Source organism: Myotis nattereri (assembly GCF_964212035.1).
Source record: "Myotis nattereri genome assembly, chromosome: 5".
NCBI classification, from domain to species: Eukaryota; Metazoa; Chordata; class Mammalia; order Chiroptera; family Vespertilionidae; genus Myotis; species Myotis nattereri.
In genome coordinates, this window is record NC_138080.1 from 85,970,451 (window position 1) to 85,988,559 (window position 18,109).

General features: G+C 44.5%; 1 protein-coding gene across 1 annotated transcript in view; it reads right to left on the bottom strand.

The window, feature by feature from the left end:
- The window catches only part of PRELID2 (PRELI domain containing 2), a 64,129-nt gene extending 46,326 nt beyond the window's left edge, over window positions 1–17,803 (bottom strand). Inside the window, 3 exon segments of the mRNA XM_081093226.1 lie at window positions 670–743; window positions 2,875–2,932; window positions 17,696–17,803. Coding sequence (XP_080949352.1) covers window positions 670–743; window positions 2,875–2,932; window positions 17,696–17,770 — 207 coding nt within the window. The 5' untranslated portion in view covers window positions 17,771–17,803.
- Window positions 17,804–18,109: the final 306 nt, after the last annotated feature.

Genomic DNA, 18,109 nt, shown 5'->3' on the forward strand with positions numbered 1-18,109 from the left:
CTTAAGAGTCACAGCTAACCATGGACAGATAAGGAAAGATGGTCACTTGATGTCAAATGTCCAAGGTATCTTTAAAATAAGTGCAGACCAGCTCTATGTCCACTAAGAGTCATCCACAAAAGAGAAAAACACAGAACTAGACAGGAAAAAAACTATCTCCAGGGGCATCTGCCAAAACTGAGGCTGGCCCTGGCTGGTTTGGCTCGGTTGGTTGGGTGTCATCCCATGCACTGAAAGGTGGCTGGTGAGATTCCAGGTTGGGGCACATGCCCAGGTTGCAGTCTCAATCTCCTGTAGGGAGCGTGCAGGAGGCAGCCAGCCAGTCAATGTTTTGCTCTCACGTCAATGTTTCTCTCTCCTTCCCTCTTTCTTGCTTTCTCTATGAAACCAATAAAAAATCTTTTTTTTAAGCATTATTTCTCATGCCTGACCTCAGACTGGTTTCTAGGGTAGTGAAAATGGCTCCAGGCAGCAGGCCCTCAGGGGTTCATGAAAAGGAGGTAAAAACTGAAGCTGGATATAACAGACCTTTCTTTCTCTGAAGGGCTATGAGGTAAGAGAACTGGAAAAGTTCTAACGCTCCGTTCCATCAGAAAATGCTCTTTTCATGACTATTAGAAAATTACCCACTGTTACACCAAAGCTACTAACGTTTTGAAATGAATTTACCTTCCTTAAAATTTCTGGAACCACATTCCGACAGATTGCAATCCTCTTTCTATAGATGATCCCTGTTGACACATCTAGAAACAGAAAAATTTTACACTCAAAAGAATATTTAAGGAAATGTATGCTTGTCTTATGGTCAATAAAACTTTGAATGTCAATCTCCATTTCTTATATGTGGAATTAAAAAAAATTCACTCAAAACTTAGGGTCTCTGACCACTTTTCTGGGCCAAATCATTCCAAATACACTTATCTGTGATCAAGGAATATATGTAAATAGCTACTCACAAGTGCACATTCTAAAGTCAAGAATAAAAGATCACAAATTGTTCACTGCTGTGAACTATCAATGTCAAACTCCAAAGACAATGGTCAGTGAGCCTCCTGCTCAACTCCAACAAAGAGAATGTTTTAACAACAAAGAAATGGAGAGTCTGATTCTACCATCTTCTGCACCAAACATGTTTTCAAGCCCAGATTTCTGACTACAAAATTTAAACTTATAATTAATTTTATTCGGCATACCTTTCTCTCAAAGGGGAGCAGACTCCCCGAGACTGGAACTACTGTTTTAGAAGAAAGTTTCCAGAACACCAGAAATGTAAAAAAAAAAAAAGAAAAGAAAAAAAAGAAAGAAATGAAATGAAATGAAAAGAAAGAATGAAACCATTCAATAAATGTGAGTTCAGAAAAAGTTAGAGAAAAAGATAAACTTAGCAGCACTGTCGTTTGCGCTGTGAACTCCCGTGGCTAGGCCACACTCCTAGGAGGTTTCCCACGGCTCTGGCTACAGGAGCCCGAACCTTGGTGCAAACAAGCTTCTGAGGGGAAGCTGTTGACAGGGTAAGAGACTGATTTGTCTTCTCTGCCGATCAGCACTCCTCCTGCCATCTCATCCAATGTTTGCAGCACACGTACTGAAATGGATTAGCCACTCCTACAGGCAAAGATGCCCTGGTCGATGGTGGAAATTATAATTAATGTTGCTTTGCCACTCTGGAATATGCTCATTGTTCTCTCATTTGATCTTCACAACAACCTAAAAGCAGGTTTATTATTTTCCCATTGAATGATGAAGAGCCTGAGCCTCCAAGAAGTTAGGTTATAGTAACAAAATCAGGACTTGAAATCAGGACTTGCCAAATAACAAGTTTCTCCCACACTGAGTGCTGGTACCTGAGAAAATGTGTGTTTTTTAATATTTTTATAGAAGTTGTGGAAGTGCAGAAAATAACCTCACAAGCAAAGACTGTTTTCTGTTCACCGAGGACAGAGGCCTCAGCGTCATGTAATGAAAAGTACCATCATACGTCTACTCCAAAGGCTCTGGAACATGTCACATTGGGGGCAGAGTGTCTCCAAAGGTTTAGAGATGGACTGTGCCCATCATTATAGTTCCCTGCAGTGCCCAGGTCTCACGTTCAAATACCGAGAGAGAAAACGCTTCCACAGGAGATATGAGGGACAGAGAAGAGACTCTGACACTCTAGTCCAGGGTCAGGAAACATTTCCTGTAAAGGGCCAGGTGGTTTCAGGTTTTGTGAGCCTTACAGGCTCTGTTGCAAAAACTCAACTCTGCTGTTGTCACCAGGAAGCAGCCATAGATAAAATATAAACAAACAGGCATGGCTGAGTACCAATAAAACTTTATTGACAACAACAGGCCACACGAGCATAACATATCATCACTTGCTCTTGTCAATACTGAAACACAGTAAGTACAGTTATGGCGCCATAACCGATCACTTTACAGTCACATCTCACACACATGCTATTAACCATCTGCCATCTCTAAAATGATATATGAATATGTTACAGGATATAATCATGCAAACTTGGACAAGTTATTTCTCTCTCTCTACCTTGGTTTCTTCATTCACTAAACAGAAGTAACCATAATACCTATCCCATACATTGTTTTGAAGATCACATGAGTTAATAAAAGAAAATGTGGCTGGCACATATTAAGTGCTCAAAAGTGTTAGCTGTTATAATTGTCATCAATGAACTATTAACTGAGAAAGTGGCAAGAGCATAGTAGGCACGCCTTCTACTGCTAGAAGTGCTCAGTGCTCTCTTCTCTCAGTCACCTCAAATACAGAATTACACCTGTTTAAAACGTAACAGGCTGTACACACACCACAAACACACACACATCTTTACAAAAATCAGGATCCATGAAGTGACGTAAACTCAGAGAACTTACCTCTTTTTTCCTCCACAGTGTTTACCGCGATGACATTTTTATCCATGGGGTTGGGATACTAAAAGAAAACACATAGAGAAGAATTAGCATCCATCTTTCACCAAGGTGAACTCTTCCGTAGTAACCACAGTGATGCGCGGGAACAGTAAATATTCTCCAAGCAATGTCTAAGGCCCGTTTTCAATCAAGGGCCTTCATTTTACTACTTCAGCCCAGGTAAGTGAGAGGCTAAAAACAGCTAGGAGGAAGCTTTCTTAGACCCAACCCAGCCCTGGGTGCAGAGGAGGAGGTTAGGTTAAGCTAATCAATAATTAATACTAGCAATATTGAAACAGCCTTAAATCAAGAGCGTTCTTTGTGCCAGCCACGGTGCTAAAGGCTTTACTTGCACAGTCCTGTTTCAATCCCCTAGCAGCCTCTTTGCTGTGACTTGGTTCTGTGATATCATTATCCCACCTTTCAGAAATGGAAACTGAATAAAGGTCAAAGAGCTTAGGGTCACCAGCTAGTGCGTGGAGAGCCAGGGAATTCAACCAGGCCTAACACGGAGTGAATTCCTTCACTACTGTCCTATTCCACTGCCTGGTAGCTGGATTAGCATCACAGGAACATAATCCTAGGAGCAGTCTATGCCAGGTCCTCAATAAACAATTTACTGATGGACTACATTCCCCTGAAGGACAGTTTGGATATAATAAGGCTGCTAGTAGCTACCATTTTTGTCCTAGGCAGTGTATATATTTTCAGTTTAATTCTCAAACCTATCCCATGACATACATGCTGTTTTTCCCCTTTCACAAGTAAGAATCAAGACTTGGATAAAGTAAATAATTTTCTCAAAATCAGCCTGCTCACGAGCACCAAGGCTGTAATGTACCCACAGATGCTCTGTTGCCTTCAATGTCCATGTCCACTTAACCTACACCCACATCAGTTACTCAAATCCAACCCTTTCCATTGCTCAGTTGCAAAAGGGGAGACTTAGGGAGCTAAGTGACTCAAAGCCACAGGTCAGGTTGGCGGCTGACTCAGGCCTGCTGAGCACCCCTTGGACTCTTTTCCCAGAGGCTTACTGCTTTATCATGTGACCAAATCTGAAAAGAAAAGTACAGGAAGTCTTATCCAAGACATCATAAGGGGGAGGTGAGAGCAGCAAAGAGGCTGGAGGGCAAAAGAAGAGGGTCCTCCACCCAGCAAACTTGGGACTATACCTCTTCTGAACCTCAGGAAAGAGTAGGCAAAACGCAGTGAGTGTGGGTCTCCCCCACCATGCCCAGCTGGGTGCGTGCGTGCTTGTGAGTGTGCATGGGTGTGTGTGTGTGTGTGTGTGTGTGTGTGTGTAAGAGGCTCATTGACTGATTTTGACTTTATCGAAAAAGTCCTTCACCTTCAGACATTCTTTAAGATACCTGTGGCCCCAAAGGACACTGGACTAGAACAGAGGCTGAGAGAGCGGGAACATGGTCTGTCCCGGCCACGCCTGCATCTCTACCACCTGCACAGTGTCTGGCGTCAGTAGACACTCAATAAATATTCGCTGAATGAAGGAATGATTTGGCAGATAAACCTGACTGACCTCAGCGATCAGTTTGAACAATACAGCTTACTTCTTGTTTGGGAACCAATCTGAGAAAAGCAATCCTAGTCCTCAGCAGCCTCACACCTCGTCATGCCCGGTGCCACACACTGTCATTCACACTTCCATCCTGGCAACTATAATCCTGATAACTAATCAAAAATGACTTAGTTATTCATTCTTTCATTAATGTTTGCTCTGGGAAGAAAATGCTCAAAATTATGATGACTGCTTTCTCAAAATTTAGCCTTCAGTATTTCCTGAAGATAATGTTTGGGTTTAGCTGTTCTGTTCCTCATTCAGGGGCCTCACCTCACCTACACAACACCCGTGAAGCAAAGGCAATATCTGAGATACACAGATGCTCTGAATTGTGTGTGTGTGTGTGTGTGTGTGTGTACTAGAACTTTCACACCAATGTAAAGTGAGAGTACTTCCTTTACTACAGTCCTAGTTTGCTCATTTTTTACTCATCAGTACATCCTGACCAAATATTGTACATACAATGTAAGTTGTAGGAAGATTACTGAACTAAATTATGAAAGAGATTGCACATGTAATCACTAGAGAAGGGCAGTGATCAAAGTTTTCAGTCCTTATTACTTCACTTAGTTATCAGGGAAGTTCCTAAAGAGTATAATAAACTCAGAAACATCACACTTTTACATAATTCTTATATTTGTTTATTAAGTCAAAGGGTTTCAGTTTAAATAATAGTGAAAACTCTATTTATTCTTCATTCAAATGTTTTTTAAGTAACTGCCATGCCAGGCATTGTTCCAGACACTGAGAATATAGTAATAAAATAAACAAAATTGTAGCCACTTAGAGAGTTCACATGTTAGTTGGGAGAACAAAGGATATATATATATATAGAAAATAAATCAGACTAAGGAATAAGAGGGGAATAAAAATTGTGGAGAGAAGCCACTGTAAAATAAATAAGTGGTCACCCATTAGATAATGCTTGTGAATAACAAAAGTAAAATGGAAGTTTTATTAACCAAACACAAAAGATCCTGAACTATTCATTCCAGTAAAATCATCTGCAAGAGTCGAGTCATTTTCCTATGCAACTACTTTTGGAGTTGGATAGTCATGAGCCTCACGTTTCCAGACGAGAATGGGAAAAAAATCAGAGGTTTGTTTACAACAGCTAAATACCATGACATAAAAGGCAAGTGTTTGAACTTGTTTAAAAGTAAGGATTTATTGTGCTGAGGCTCCCCCTACCTGGCATTACTTGAAATAATCTGACATCATCTTGTGGTAACTTGACTATTCATGATTTAATTCACAGAAATGGATCTGAAGTCAGACAAGGGGTTGAGAGAGGGAAAGCTGCTCAGAGAGGCGACAGTGGAATGGGTCGAGCTAGGTCAGCAGCAGCCCACTGAAGACTTACTGAGCATCGACTGTGGCACTGCAGGGTGCTGCATTAGAGACTCCTGTATGTACTATCTCATTTAGTCACCTCCAAAACAGTAAACCTATTAACAAGTGTCAAGATAAGGAGTTTTCGTGTTAAAAGCACAATGGGATGGTGTAAAACCTTCACACAGCAAGGCCAGGCTTGGATTTTCCAGTCCCCCCTCCACACTAGGAACTCTCATGAAAGCACAGTGGTCTGATGACCCAGATCTCTTCCAAAAACCCTGCCACCCTTGGACTTGGCTCAGGGGATCACAAACTGCAGTGGCATAAGAATTACTGCATGGGCCTGTGCACCTTCGCCATGCATGCCATATTTTCTGGGTGACTTAAGAGATTTTTTAAGGTATATTTAACTTCATTTTGAACTTAGGATTTTCACTTTCTTCACAAAATGCATAAACTAACTCCTTTCCCCAAGATACCGATCTATTGCAAATAATCACTGTATGCATCACATGTATGTAACATCTAACAAGAGTAAAATGTAGACTCTCCCACATTGGCATAAAAACCTTGCTTTCATTTATTTTTTACATATTAAAAGGTAAGAGGCCGAAAACTTGCAAAATACTGGGTAAAAGCAAAATATACATGAAAACAAACACACAGCTATGAAAGTGAGTGGCCAAGAAATTGAGTCCATCTAATTACAGGAAAAACACTCAATACACGTGTGAGAGGAGCTTCATGAAGATATAGTATTTACCTTTCCTATTTATAGGAGGGGGGAAAAGCCTATCTACTAAAGCTAGAATATGCAAATTGACTGTAACTCTGCGACAAAGATGGTGACACCCATAGCCAATAAGGAGGGAATATGCAAATTGATGCGACAAGGTGAGAGGCGGAAGGCGGCTCCAGCTGGAGCGAAGTCAGTGCCGGCAGTCAGGGGAAGGAAGGCTTATTCTTGCACGAATCTTCATGCATCGGGCCTCTAGTGCATATATATATATAAGCTTTCATAAAGCCTTCCCTTAAGATAGTAAGGAGTTAGTAAAGTATCAACTTTCCTAAAACCTCAGAAGTCAATACACTCCTCACCCCACTCCACCTCCCAAAAAAGTCAATGACCTCAAAAGGAGTCATTGTTTACCAACTTCCAAATGGCATGATCCAAGAGAGCACAGGAAGCAGCTAAGCTGACAGATCTGTATGATCAGTTCTGCAAAGACAACTAAAAATATCTGATATAGGAGAAACTAAGATGGCGGCATAGATAAACACCGGGAAATAGTCGCCTCCCGCAACAATTGAAAATTAGCCCAAAGGACGGAGCAAACATCGTCCAAAACAACAGGAAGGCTGGCTGAGTGTAATTTCTACAACTAGAAGAAAAGAAAAGCACGCTGAGAGCCAGAGGAGCTGCGGAGGCTGAGTGCAGAGGTACGGCGGCGGCTCGCGCGCGCGGAAAGGGGGTGGCACCTGAGGACGCGGCTGTCTTTTTGAATCACAAGCTCCCGATTGCTCTGATCTCCGGTTCCGGGAAGTCTCTGGGGACCCAGGTCTCATACGGGGAGAGGCTGCTCTCTCAGGTGGCAGCGGGCGAACTTGGGGGCAGATTTCCCTTGGAGGTGCTTGCAGCCATTGCCGGGACACTGAGACGCGCGACTCCGGGCGCGGAGAATCAGCCATAGCTTCTTTCTAGCCCTTTGACTCCCAGAGACCCCGCCCCACCCGAGCGGCAGAGGCTTTTGCATGTGAATGCCCCAGAACTTTGCAACCTGATAATTACCTAACTGCAGCCGGGCCAGCCAGACCCGGAACTTCCAAGAGAAGGCCCAAGGCCCCGCAGCGGCTTGCATTGCTTCACAGCTGAGCCTCTTCGTAGTTCCTGCTGTGTGGCCTCAGGCAGGGGCTGAATTAGCACCTCCTTAGATCCAGGAGCCACTGTACCCAGTGGTCAGAGGGGGTCCATTCTCCCACTTCAGACACAGCTGCTTCCCACAGCCAATTGGCCTGGAGGTCAATTCCTCCCAGTGATCCTACAACAACCAAGGCACCAAGAGTGCACCAAGAGTGTCCACCCCAGGTAACTGGGGAGGCTGAGCCACTGGGCCCTACAGGACACCTGGCACGCAGGCCACTCTATCAACACAGGGAAGCAGCCAAAATGCGGAGACAAAGAAACAGGTCACAATTGGCAGAAACGGAGGAGGACAGACGACTGGATATAGAGTTCAAGGCCACGTTTATAAGGTTTGTCAAGAATTTTATGGAAACCGCCGATAAATTTAATGAATCCCTCAAGGAGTATGGTGAGACCATGGAGGTCATGAAAAAGGACCAATTAGAAATTATGCATACACTGACTGAAATAAAGAATACTTTACAGAGCTCCAACAGCAGACAAGAGGATCCCAAGAATCAAGTCAAAGATTTGAAATGCAAAGAAACAAAAAATACCCAACCGAAAAAGAAAAAAGAAAAGAGATTCAAAAAATATGAAGATAGTGTAAGGAACCTCTGGGACAACTTCAAGTGTACCAACATCAGAATTATAGGGGTACCAGAAGGAGAGAGAGGGCAAGATATTGAAAACCTTTTTGAAGAAATAATGACAGAAAACTTCCCCCACCTGGTGAAAGAAATGGACTTACAAGTCCAGGAAGCGCAGAGAACCCCAAACAAAAGGAATCCAAAGAGGACCACACCAAGACACATCATAATTAAAATGCCAAGAGCAAAAGATAAAGAGAGAATCTTAAAAGCAGCAAGAGAAAGAAACTCAGTTACCTACAAGGGAGTACCCATCCGACTGTCAGCTGATTTCTCAACAGAAACCATGCAGGCCAGAAGAGAGTGGCAAGAAATATTCAAAGAGATGAATAGCAAGAACCTGCAACCAAGATTACTTTATCCAGCAAAGCTATCATTCAGAATGGAAGGTCAGATAAAGAGCTTCACGGATAAGAATAAGCTAAAGGAGTTCATCACCACCAAACCAGCATTATATGAAAAGCTGAAAGGTATTCTTTAAGAAGAGGAAGAAGAAAAAGGAACTCTTACCATTTGCCACAGCATGGATGGAACTGGAGAGCGGATAAATACCACAAGATCTCACTTATTTGTGGAATATAATGAACAACATAAACTGATGAACAAGGACTGATCCAGAGACGGAGAGGCATTGATTGGACTGTCGGGCCTTGGAGGGAAGGTAGGGGAGGGTGGGGACAAGGGGGAAAGATCAACCAAAGGACTTATATGCAAGCATATAGGCCTAACCAATGGACACGGACAACGGGGGGGGTGAGGGGGTGAGCGGGGAGAGGGGGGGTAGAGGGTACACATATGTAATATCTTAATCAATAAAAAATATTTAAAAAAAAAAATATCTGATATATTAACATCCCCGTTAAGCACTAAAGGAATCCTTGCTACCTAGGCTGCTGAAAAGAGATTTGGTGTATAGCTACACAAAGAAATCACTATGGGCTAGGCCAAATCCCCTTTACAAGCTACATGCAATAGTCTACCTTAAAGGAAAAGCAAAGTTAATTTTATACCAATATCAATGGGGTTGTTGATTAATCAAAATTTCAATAATAAAATAACTAACAGTGGTGAAATGAATAGATATTTTGAATGGCTGTTCACTGGCCTTTTAGGCCAGTAGGATGATGAAGTAGAAGGAACAAAGGACCAGGAGCTACGACATGCAGACCACGGTGCTGCCATCTGAGATGCCAGGGTAGGGGACCACCAGATGACCCTCAAAGGCCCTCTGGCTGGGAAGTTATCATGCTACACAAAGGCCAATCACCGTCACATTTCCCTCATTCATTCAAAACTGTCCTAATAACTGGGAATGACATAAAGAAGGTCTTTGAAAGAAATAGTTTATAATTGGGATACAAAGGAAAATCCTCTTATCTCAACATGTAATGCATTTATAAACCCAATGCATTAAAGATACAATCAAAGTCTCTAAAATTACTGACCAGTACTCTTCACAGCGCCATGGTTTGAAAGACTAATGAACTCTCCCACGTCAGAGGAGACTAAGACACGAAAACTAAATGCAATGTGGGGTCCTGGATTGGGTCCTATTCTGGAAAAACAATATTAGTGGACAGCGGCCAAAGTCTGAATAAGGTCTGTAGATTAGTTAACATTGTATCAATGTTATTTCCATGGTTTTAAAAATTATACATGGTTTGGGGAAGCTGGGTAAAGAGCGTATTGGAATTCTTTGCTGTTTTTGCGACATTTAATAAGTTAAATTATTTCTAAATTTAAAATTAAGAAATAAATAACAAAATTAAAATGAAGTCACAAAGTGTTGAAACAGAATGAGTTTTAGAATCCAAGAGACCTCAGTTTGAAGCCCATCTGTGGGAGTCTTGGGCAAATTACCTTAATCTCAGTCTGACTTCATTTCTTCATCTGTAAAATTAGAGAAAAATACCTACCTCCAAGAGTAGTTATATGAATTAAAGAAAATAATTTTATATAAAGTATAGCATCTGGCACCATGCAGGTCCTCAATGAACAGTAGCTGATTTTGCTACTAAAGAATGAATCAACATTTTTTGACACTTAGTTTCAAGGCTTCAAGAGATCAACCGAAGGACTTGTATGAATGCATATAAGCATAACCAATGGACACAAGACACTGGGGGGTAGGGGAGCCCGGGGGGGGGGGGGGAATGTCAAGGGGGGGAAAAAGGAGACATATGTAATACTCTTTGTAATACTTTAAGCAATAAAACAAAATTTTTTAAAAAAAGGCTTCAGTCTTTATCTTGCAATTTACTGTGGTGTGGCATTAAGTATATTACTGGTATCCATCTGTAATCCAAATATAGTTAAATGATGGTTTAAAACTATGGAAAGATATTTCTTCCTTTCCTAGACTAGTAAAACCTCACAAGCTATGCTTTAGCAATTCAGAATTTGTATAAGATACGTCTTCCCTGACACGCCCCTCCCCACTAGAATTAGCGAAAGCACCACATCGGAGAAGTAAGAGTAGTAGAGAGAAGATTTACTTTATTAAAAAGGCATCAAATTCTAAATATCCTAAAAGTTCTCTCAGATTTATAAGCAAACTACAAACCTTGCCTCACACTGTATACCTGTGCTATGTCCCTGAGAAAACACTTATCGCAGAAAATCAATATATTTCCCTCTGTCCCCCTTCACGGTGAGCCCCTTGAGGCCAGGGCCATGTTTTAGTTACCTCCTCATCTCCCAGGGCACACACTTTTATGGATGTCTATTAGTACACATATAATGAATGGTTAACTACTAGTACCTGGATAGTTTAAAATCTCCTGTCTACTGTGCACTGATTAAGCTAAAGCCTCCCTGAGATAAGTTACCAAGTATACTTTAATGTTCTATAAATGACATTTTAAAAATAAGTCATGATTCAAATATGCAACTTTATTCATGCCCACTCTATCCTTTATCACTCCAAGTTAGTAAAGATGTCTGCAGATTACTTCTCTAGGCTTTTAATTTTTAGGTTCATGAAACAGTGTGATAAGTTAATAGTAGAAGTAGTAGTAGCAGCATTACTATCATAATGTATAACAAGTACTTGTAAAGAACCTACTGTGTGCCAACATTAAGCTATGCATATGTATGTGCATTATCCAATTTATTTCCCCAATTCCAGATGATAGCTTTTTGTTCTTCTGATTTTGCAAACCGAGGCATAGAAACATGAACTGACTTGCCTAAGCTCACACAACTACAAGCTCCCTGGACCCCTACTTGATGTCAGAGCCCATGCTCCTCATGTCTGTACCATTCCCCTCCACATCGTGCCTAATCTCCTAGTAGAATTGAGGATAAGAAGGTAAAAGGGAACAAACACTATTACAGTGTGAGCCAAAAGAATAACAACCATTATGTTAAACTAGGCCTTATCATTTGTCACATCATTTATTCTGGAAATGTGGATTCACCCCAAATATTTCAGGAGCTCTGCAAAGGGAGACGTTCCAGACAAGTACGTGTCAGATTTGCAAGGGGGAAGAGATAGGATCAGAAATGGAAACGTTATTAATTACCCAATCAACTTTCTACTCTAAATGGAAATAGCATTCATAAATCCCCTTTATGAGTTTAAGGGGAAACACTCAAAAGCATTTTGTTTAGCACATCAGACTGCTGGCTAGAATAAATAAAACTGTTGAAGCAAAGAAATTATTTTAATCTGTCCATTTCATTACAGTCCACAAAGTAAGGGCATGTTACTAAATCCCACACTGACTTGGTCTGAAATTATATAAGGCTAAATCCCAGAAGAGTGTTTCATTCATTCATTCATTCAATAAGGATTTATTGAGTACCTACTATGTTCCAGGATCTCTTTGGGTACTTAGGATACATCAGGAAGAAATGACAGAATCCCTGCCCATGAAGCTTACCCTCTACTCACTCTTTTGCCTGTAGCATAGAAAGAAAATCAACCGATCAACTCTATGGTAAGAAAAACTGTAACTTCTGCGGCCTCGTTTGAGGATCAACAAGAAAATCCAGTCAAATGACTTTAAATTTCTGGTGTACAAAATTTAAGAAGTCTTTGAATCCAGCTCATGAAAGGTAAGCCCATTAAGCAGACCCATGTGGGCTTTCAGAGATGAGTGAGCTTCTGGACTGCTCCGTTCCTCTATGCAACTTTGGGTTCACTTGTCATGCAAGGACAGAACACAATATACACTGTCAAGTGCATTGACACTATAGTTCATGGACAGCACAGCTTAGCATTGGATGAATAAACCATTTCGGGTTTCAGAGTATTCCTCCACGAAGAGTTCGTTGAGAAACGCCATACACATTTCATGAACAAAGAGTGCTGTGCTGTTTGTTTTCAAGGTGCCACTTAGCTTTGAAAGCATGTAGCTAATATTTTGCCTGTGGTAGCCAACAGGCAGGTGTAAGAGCAAACACTTCTCAGGCTTTAAAAATAGTAGTATATAATAACTTGGAAGGCAAGTCCTAGCATACCAAAAGCCACAGATCAGGAGACTCTATTTAAAATAGAACCTCCTTGACGCTGAAGAGGCCTCAGACATACCATTGTGCAAAATCAGATCCAAGGCTTCCCAGAGATCCTCATGTGATTGTCCCTTCTGCCAAGTGCTTTCCTTTGAAAACACTGTAAGACGACTAAAAAGGAAGTGTATTATGCCAAAAAAAAAAAAAATCATTCAGACAACTGTTAGGCTTATAAAAAGCTTATGCTTGTCAAACTGCTACGCATTTGGTCTTCTCACAATCCTGGGAGATAGGTGGGGTACCTGGCGTTCACAGATGAGAAATTAAGATGGTAGGGTCACCTTAGATGGCCGTGCATGGAGCTCCCTGCACAAGGGCTGCCTGCACTAGGGCTGCAGCCACCTGGAGGAAGGAGCACCCTTTTGTAATTTGCATAAACAGACCCTTTACTTTCCTCTGGCCCTGTTTACTGTGAGCTTGTGGGATAAGAACCCTAGGTGATGCCTCTTTCTAATTTGCACAAGGGCACAGCATAGGCTGGTGGAACTGTTTCCCAAAGCCACCTGAAAACTGCTTTTTTTTTTTAATTTATTGATTTCAGAGAGGAGAGAGGGGGAGACAGATAGAAACATCAATGATGAGAGAGAATCATTGATCGGCTGCCTCCTGCACACCCCCTACTGGGGATCGAGCCCGTAACCTGGGCATGTGCCCTTTGCCGGAATTGAACCTGGGACCTTTAGGGACCCTTTAGTCCACAGGCCAACGCTCTATCCACTGAGCCAAACCGACTAGGGCTAAAAACTGCTTTTAACAGGGACAGCACAATGACTGAGTCCAGGTCTACTGACTTCCGGTTCATGGCTTTGTGGTAGGCAGTTGGACAGACATGAGCAGAGCAAGGACGATGGGCCGGGAATAGAAGGTCACCAGGGCAGAAAACAAGGACCTCGCCCGCCCTCCCCCGGGTAATCTTTCCTTCCCAGGATATTGCTGGTCATGTGGGTTAGACCCCCTGACTTTTCATATCGCTGGTCATGAGGTTCAGACCTTCCCCTGACCTTTCCTCCCCTGACATGTCGCTAGTCATGAGGGATAGACCCCCTGAGAGGGGGGATGGGCAAGGGGGCCAGAGAACAGCCCTTAAGCATTAAGCCCCCAGGACAATGAGGTTCTGACCTGCATCAAAGACATCTAGGCTTTAGTTGTGCTTGGGATCCAGGCCCAGAAAAGCAGCAAAACCAGACAAGCACACCACAGCTGACCTCAGGACCAGCAGCACTGACTAATGATCCCTGCCCTGGCACCAACCAATCAGTGGTACCACAACCCTGAAAGGACACACCTTGAAAGCTGCTGTTAAGATCCTCCCCTGGGACGACACCCCCCCCCCTCCCAAAAATCCGACCCTTAAAACCCCTTAGGACGGAGGACCTTTCCCCTCCCCATCCTCCTCCTCTGCCCCCACACCCTCAGCAACATTCCCTTTACCCTTCTCTCTAAGATCCACGGGCCCCTTCTTTTGCCTCCGTAACTTGTTTCCTGAGCCCATTTCTTCTCCCACTCACTTCTACCTCTGTGACTTTCTTCATAAACTTCCTCTTATGGTTTGAGTCTTGGCTCTGAATTCTTTCCTAGCCAGAACTCAAGTACCGAGGTGGCTGAACCAAGGTCCAGTCTGACCCCACTGGTCTAACCCCACTGGTCTAACACCTGGTGTCATTCTCGCCACCACCAACAGCTTTAAATAACATAAGATGAAGATTCTCATGGCCATTGGATTTACCAATGTCTCAGAAATAGTCACAGGGCCCCTCCCAGGGATCCGTGAAGATTGCTTTTGAATAGAAACAATGGAAGTGTCGTGTTGTCCATAGTGTTGACACTGTTCCATCACTAGGCCTTTTCTGAAAATGTTCTCCTTCCCTTTCCCTGCCCCTACCTTCCAAAATGTCCTCCTTGGTCTTCATTTACTATGTGCCAGTTTGCTCAGTATTTTATAAGAATTCTTCTAGCTCCTAACTGAATGCAGCTATAGAGGTGACCTCAGGTTACAATACATGGCACAAAAAACCTCTCAGCTGAGCCCAGTCAACCAGAGAATCGTGAGAATCCTATCATTGGTGTAAGCCTCTGAATAACAGGGGTGATTTGTTACACTGCGGCAGGTAACTGAAACACTGTATTTTCTCACCCTATCACACAGCTAAGCCATGCCCTTACAGCAGGCACCAAAGGTCCACCCAGATGAATAAACCCCAGAGAAGACTGTGGACAACAGGAAACTGAGATTAGATAGAGAGCATAGCAGAGTTGATTCAGAAACATTTTACTACCTCAGTACAATCAGTTCTCTGTGTCCAACCAACCATGGATTGAAAACAGTTGGGGGGTGCGGAATCCCAGGACGTTCCAATAAGCAAAACTGGAATTTGCCACGCAATGAGCACTACATTGAATCCACACAAATGAAGTTATGTATAGGCACACCTTACTGTAACCTATATACAAACACAGGTTATGGGCAAATGCTACGCCATTTTATGTATGAGACTTGAGCATCCTCGGATTTCGGTATCTGAGGGGGGACGGGGGTCCTGAAACCAATCCCAAGGGATACTGAGGGACGACTACAATCATCTCTGTTCTTACTGGGTACAAGCAGCACAGGCTGGTGATCAGGGTTGTGGGTTTTGGATTCAGAAATGTTGAAATCCTGGCTCTCCCACCTGCTAGCTCTGGGCACTTGGAAGAGGCGCTTAAACTTCTCCAAACCACAATTTTTCCAGACTGTGAAATGGAAGTCAATCATAATTACTTCCTGAAGCTGCTGGGAGAAGTAAGCATGGTAATGCATGAAAGCCCGTCCTCCCCTCTCCCTTCTTGCCTAGGAAATTCCTACTCGCGCTTCACCCACTATTTCACAAATGCCACTCTTTCTAGGAAGCCTTTCCTAATGGCCACCAGGATTCCACAGGCTTCCCTGCTTATTCAGTCACAGCACCATGAACTTGCCCTGTATAAATACGCATCAGAATTGAAACTGTGTTCATTGTGTTAATCATTTATTAACGTCACTCTCACCCAGGAGAAACCATCAGCTCCACAGAGCCTAGCACACAGAGGAAGTATTTCTAAACACGTGTTCAATGAAAATAAAGAGAAAAAAACAACACATTTAGCCCAGAAACTTGACAAGCGCCAAGTGCTTCAGATGAGAGCTCAGCACTGTGCTATGTGCTTCTTCAAGAGTACGCACAGCCGAGGGTGAAAGTATGTGCAGAAGTAACTACCCAATACTGTAGACAATGGTCACAGTGCCCCTCCAGTTCTGACAAGGCAGAGATCACCTCCTGATGAGGACAATCCAGAAAGGCTTTCCAAGGAGCCGTGGCATTAGAGAATCCACCCTCCAGAGTGCCAATCCTAACAACAAAAAAGGGTGTTTGCTACTTCTCTTTTGGACCCGGAAGCCTGGCCTAAGGCAAAGACTACATCAGGTCACTAATTCGGGCTTCATTCATCATTCCTCAGATTTTTTTTATTGAGCACCTAGTAGGTGCCATGAACAAGCTGGCATCTCCCCCCACCTCCCCAAACAGGCCTCCATGGTGACATCATGTTCACCAGCATCCTACTCACTCCTTTGTGACCTGGGCCCCCAACTTCATAATCTCCTCCAATGAAAGTCAGGTCTTATCACTAAAAAAATTACCACCTTCCTCCCCCAGCATCTCCCTTAGGTGTGCTCCCACGCAGCATATGGAGCGCACTGCCTGGCGGCTGCTGCTTAATGCACCTTGGTGAGATCTTGCTTAAGAATGTGAAAGCTGGAGGGACACCTGGAAGGTCTGTGGTACAACGCTCAGCTGAGACGCAGATATGAGGCCTGCAGAGAAGATGACCTTCGACCAAGGTCATCAGGTGAACTCAGCAAAGGTAAAGCCAGACTAGAGTCCAGGGCCCCACCCCCAGGCCTGGGTGCTTTTGATTTTTCAAAGAAATTTCCCATCATCCTATTGCCAGGAACCTCGGTCCTCCTCGGAGGAGCCCTTGGCATAAAGAGGGCGACTGAGTACTGCGGCCAGGGTGCTCCGATACAGGAGTACAAACAGCAGCTTTTTAGAGGCACCGGTCACTGGGATAAGCACTTTACAGGAATTATCTCACCTGATTCCTCACAACCAACCGTGGGAGCTGATACAATTGTTTCCCCCATTTCACAGATGACGAACCCACTATTGTCCCCATTTCACAGATTACGAAACTAAGGCACGGGGAGCGTAAGCCATCTGCCCCAAGGCCCACAGCTGTTGGAATAAAAGAGAAGGTGGGCAGGCGATGGAAAGAACGCGGAGAAGACTTAAGAGGATGGCTTTAGTGACCCCCACTCGCTTTTAAGGGGTCCTTGATGTTCTAGAAAGACGACAAGTCCTACCCAGCATCCACGGGGCCCCGGAACCTGGGTTTCCTGTAACACTCCCCAGGAGCCTCTCCCTCCGCTGCAGCAGAGAGTGAACGTGAGGCCGCGCACGGAGCCTCCCCGCGGGCACGGAGCCTCCCCGCGGCCGGAGGGGGGAGCCTTCGAGGAAACCTCCCCCCTCGCCCAGCACAGCGCGGAGGCAGCACCGCAGCGGCAGGGGAGACGGTGGGTGCGGACTCTGGCGTGGGGAGCGGATGGGGGACGAGAGGGGACACGGGGGACAAAGAGGACAAGAGGGGAGATGAGCGGCCAGGGGGGATGGGGGCGCGGGGACGGGAGGGGGAGGGACGGCTGCAGAAGCGGGCGCGGGATGCAGACAGCTGGCGGCGGAGAAGGCGCGGGAGAACGGGAGCCCCAGACCGGAGCCGGGCGGGTACCTTTCGGAGGAAGCTGGCGACCACCTGCTCGAAGGGGTACTTGTACACCTGGTGCACCTCCACTGTGACCCCCATCCCCGCGCGCCCCCGCGGCCGCCACGCCTCCGCGAGCGCAGGGCCACGCGAGCTCCACCCGGACTGCAGGCCGCCACACGAGGGCGACCCAAGGGGCGTGGGTTTTTTCCTCGTCTTTCAAACTTTGAAACTTTATTGTCCGCTCGGAGAAACAGACAAGCGGTCACGTTCCCGCCCTCTTCCGCCAACGTCCTCTGTCGGTGGCGGAGTGGGGGAGGCGCACCCCGCCTCTGGGGCCCCGCCGTCTCCGCCCGGAGGCGCCTGGAGCGGCCGGGACGCCCCCTCCCCGGCGGGGCCTGCGGACCGCAGTTTCCAGGCCGGGAGCTGCCCGCCAGGCCT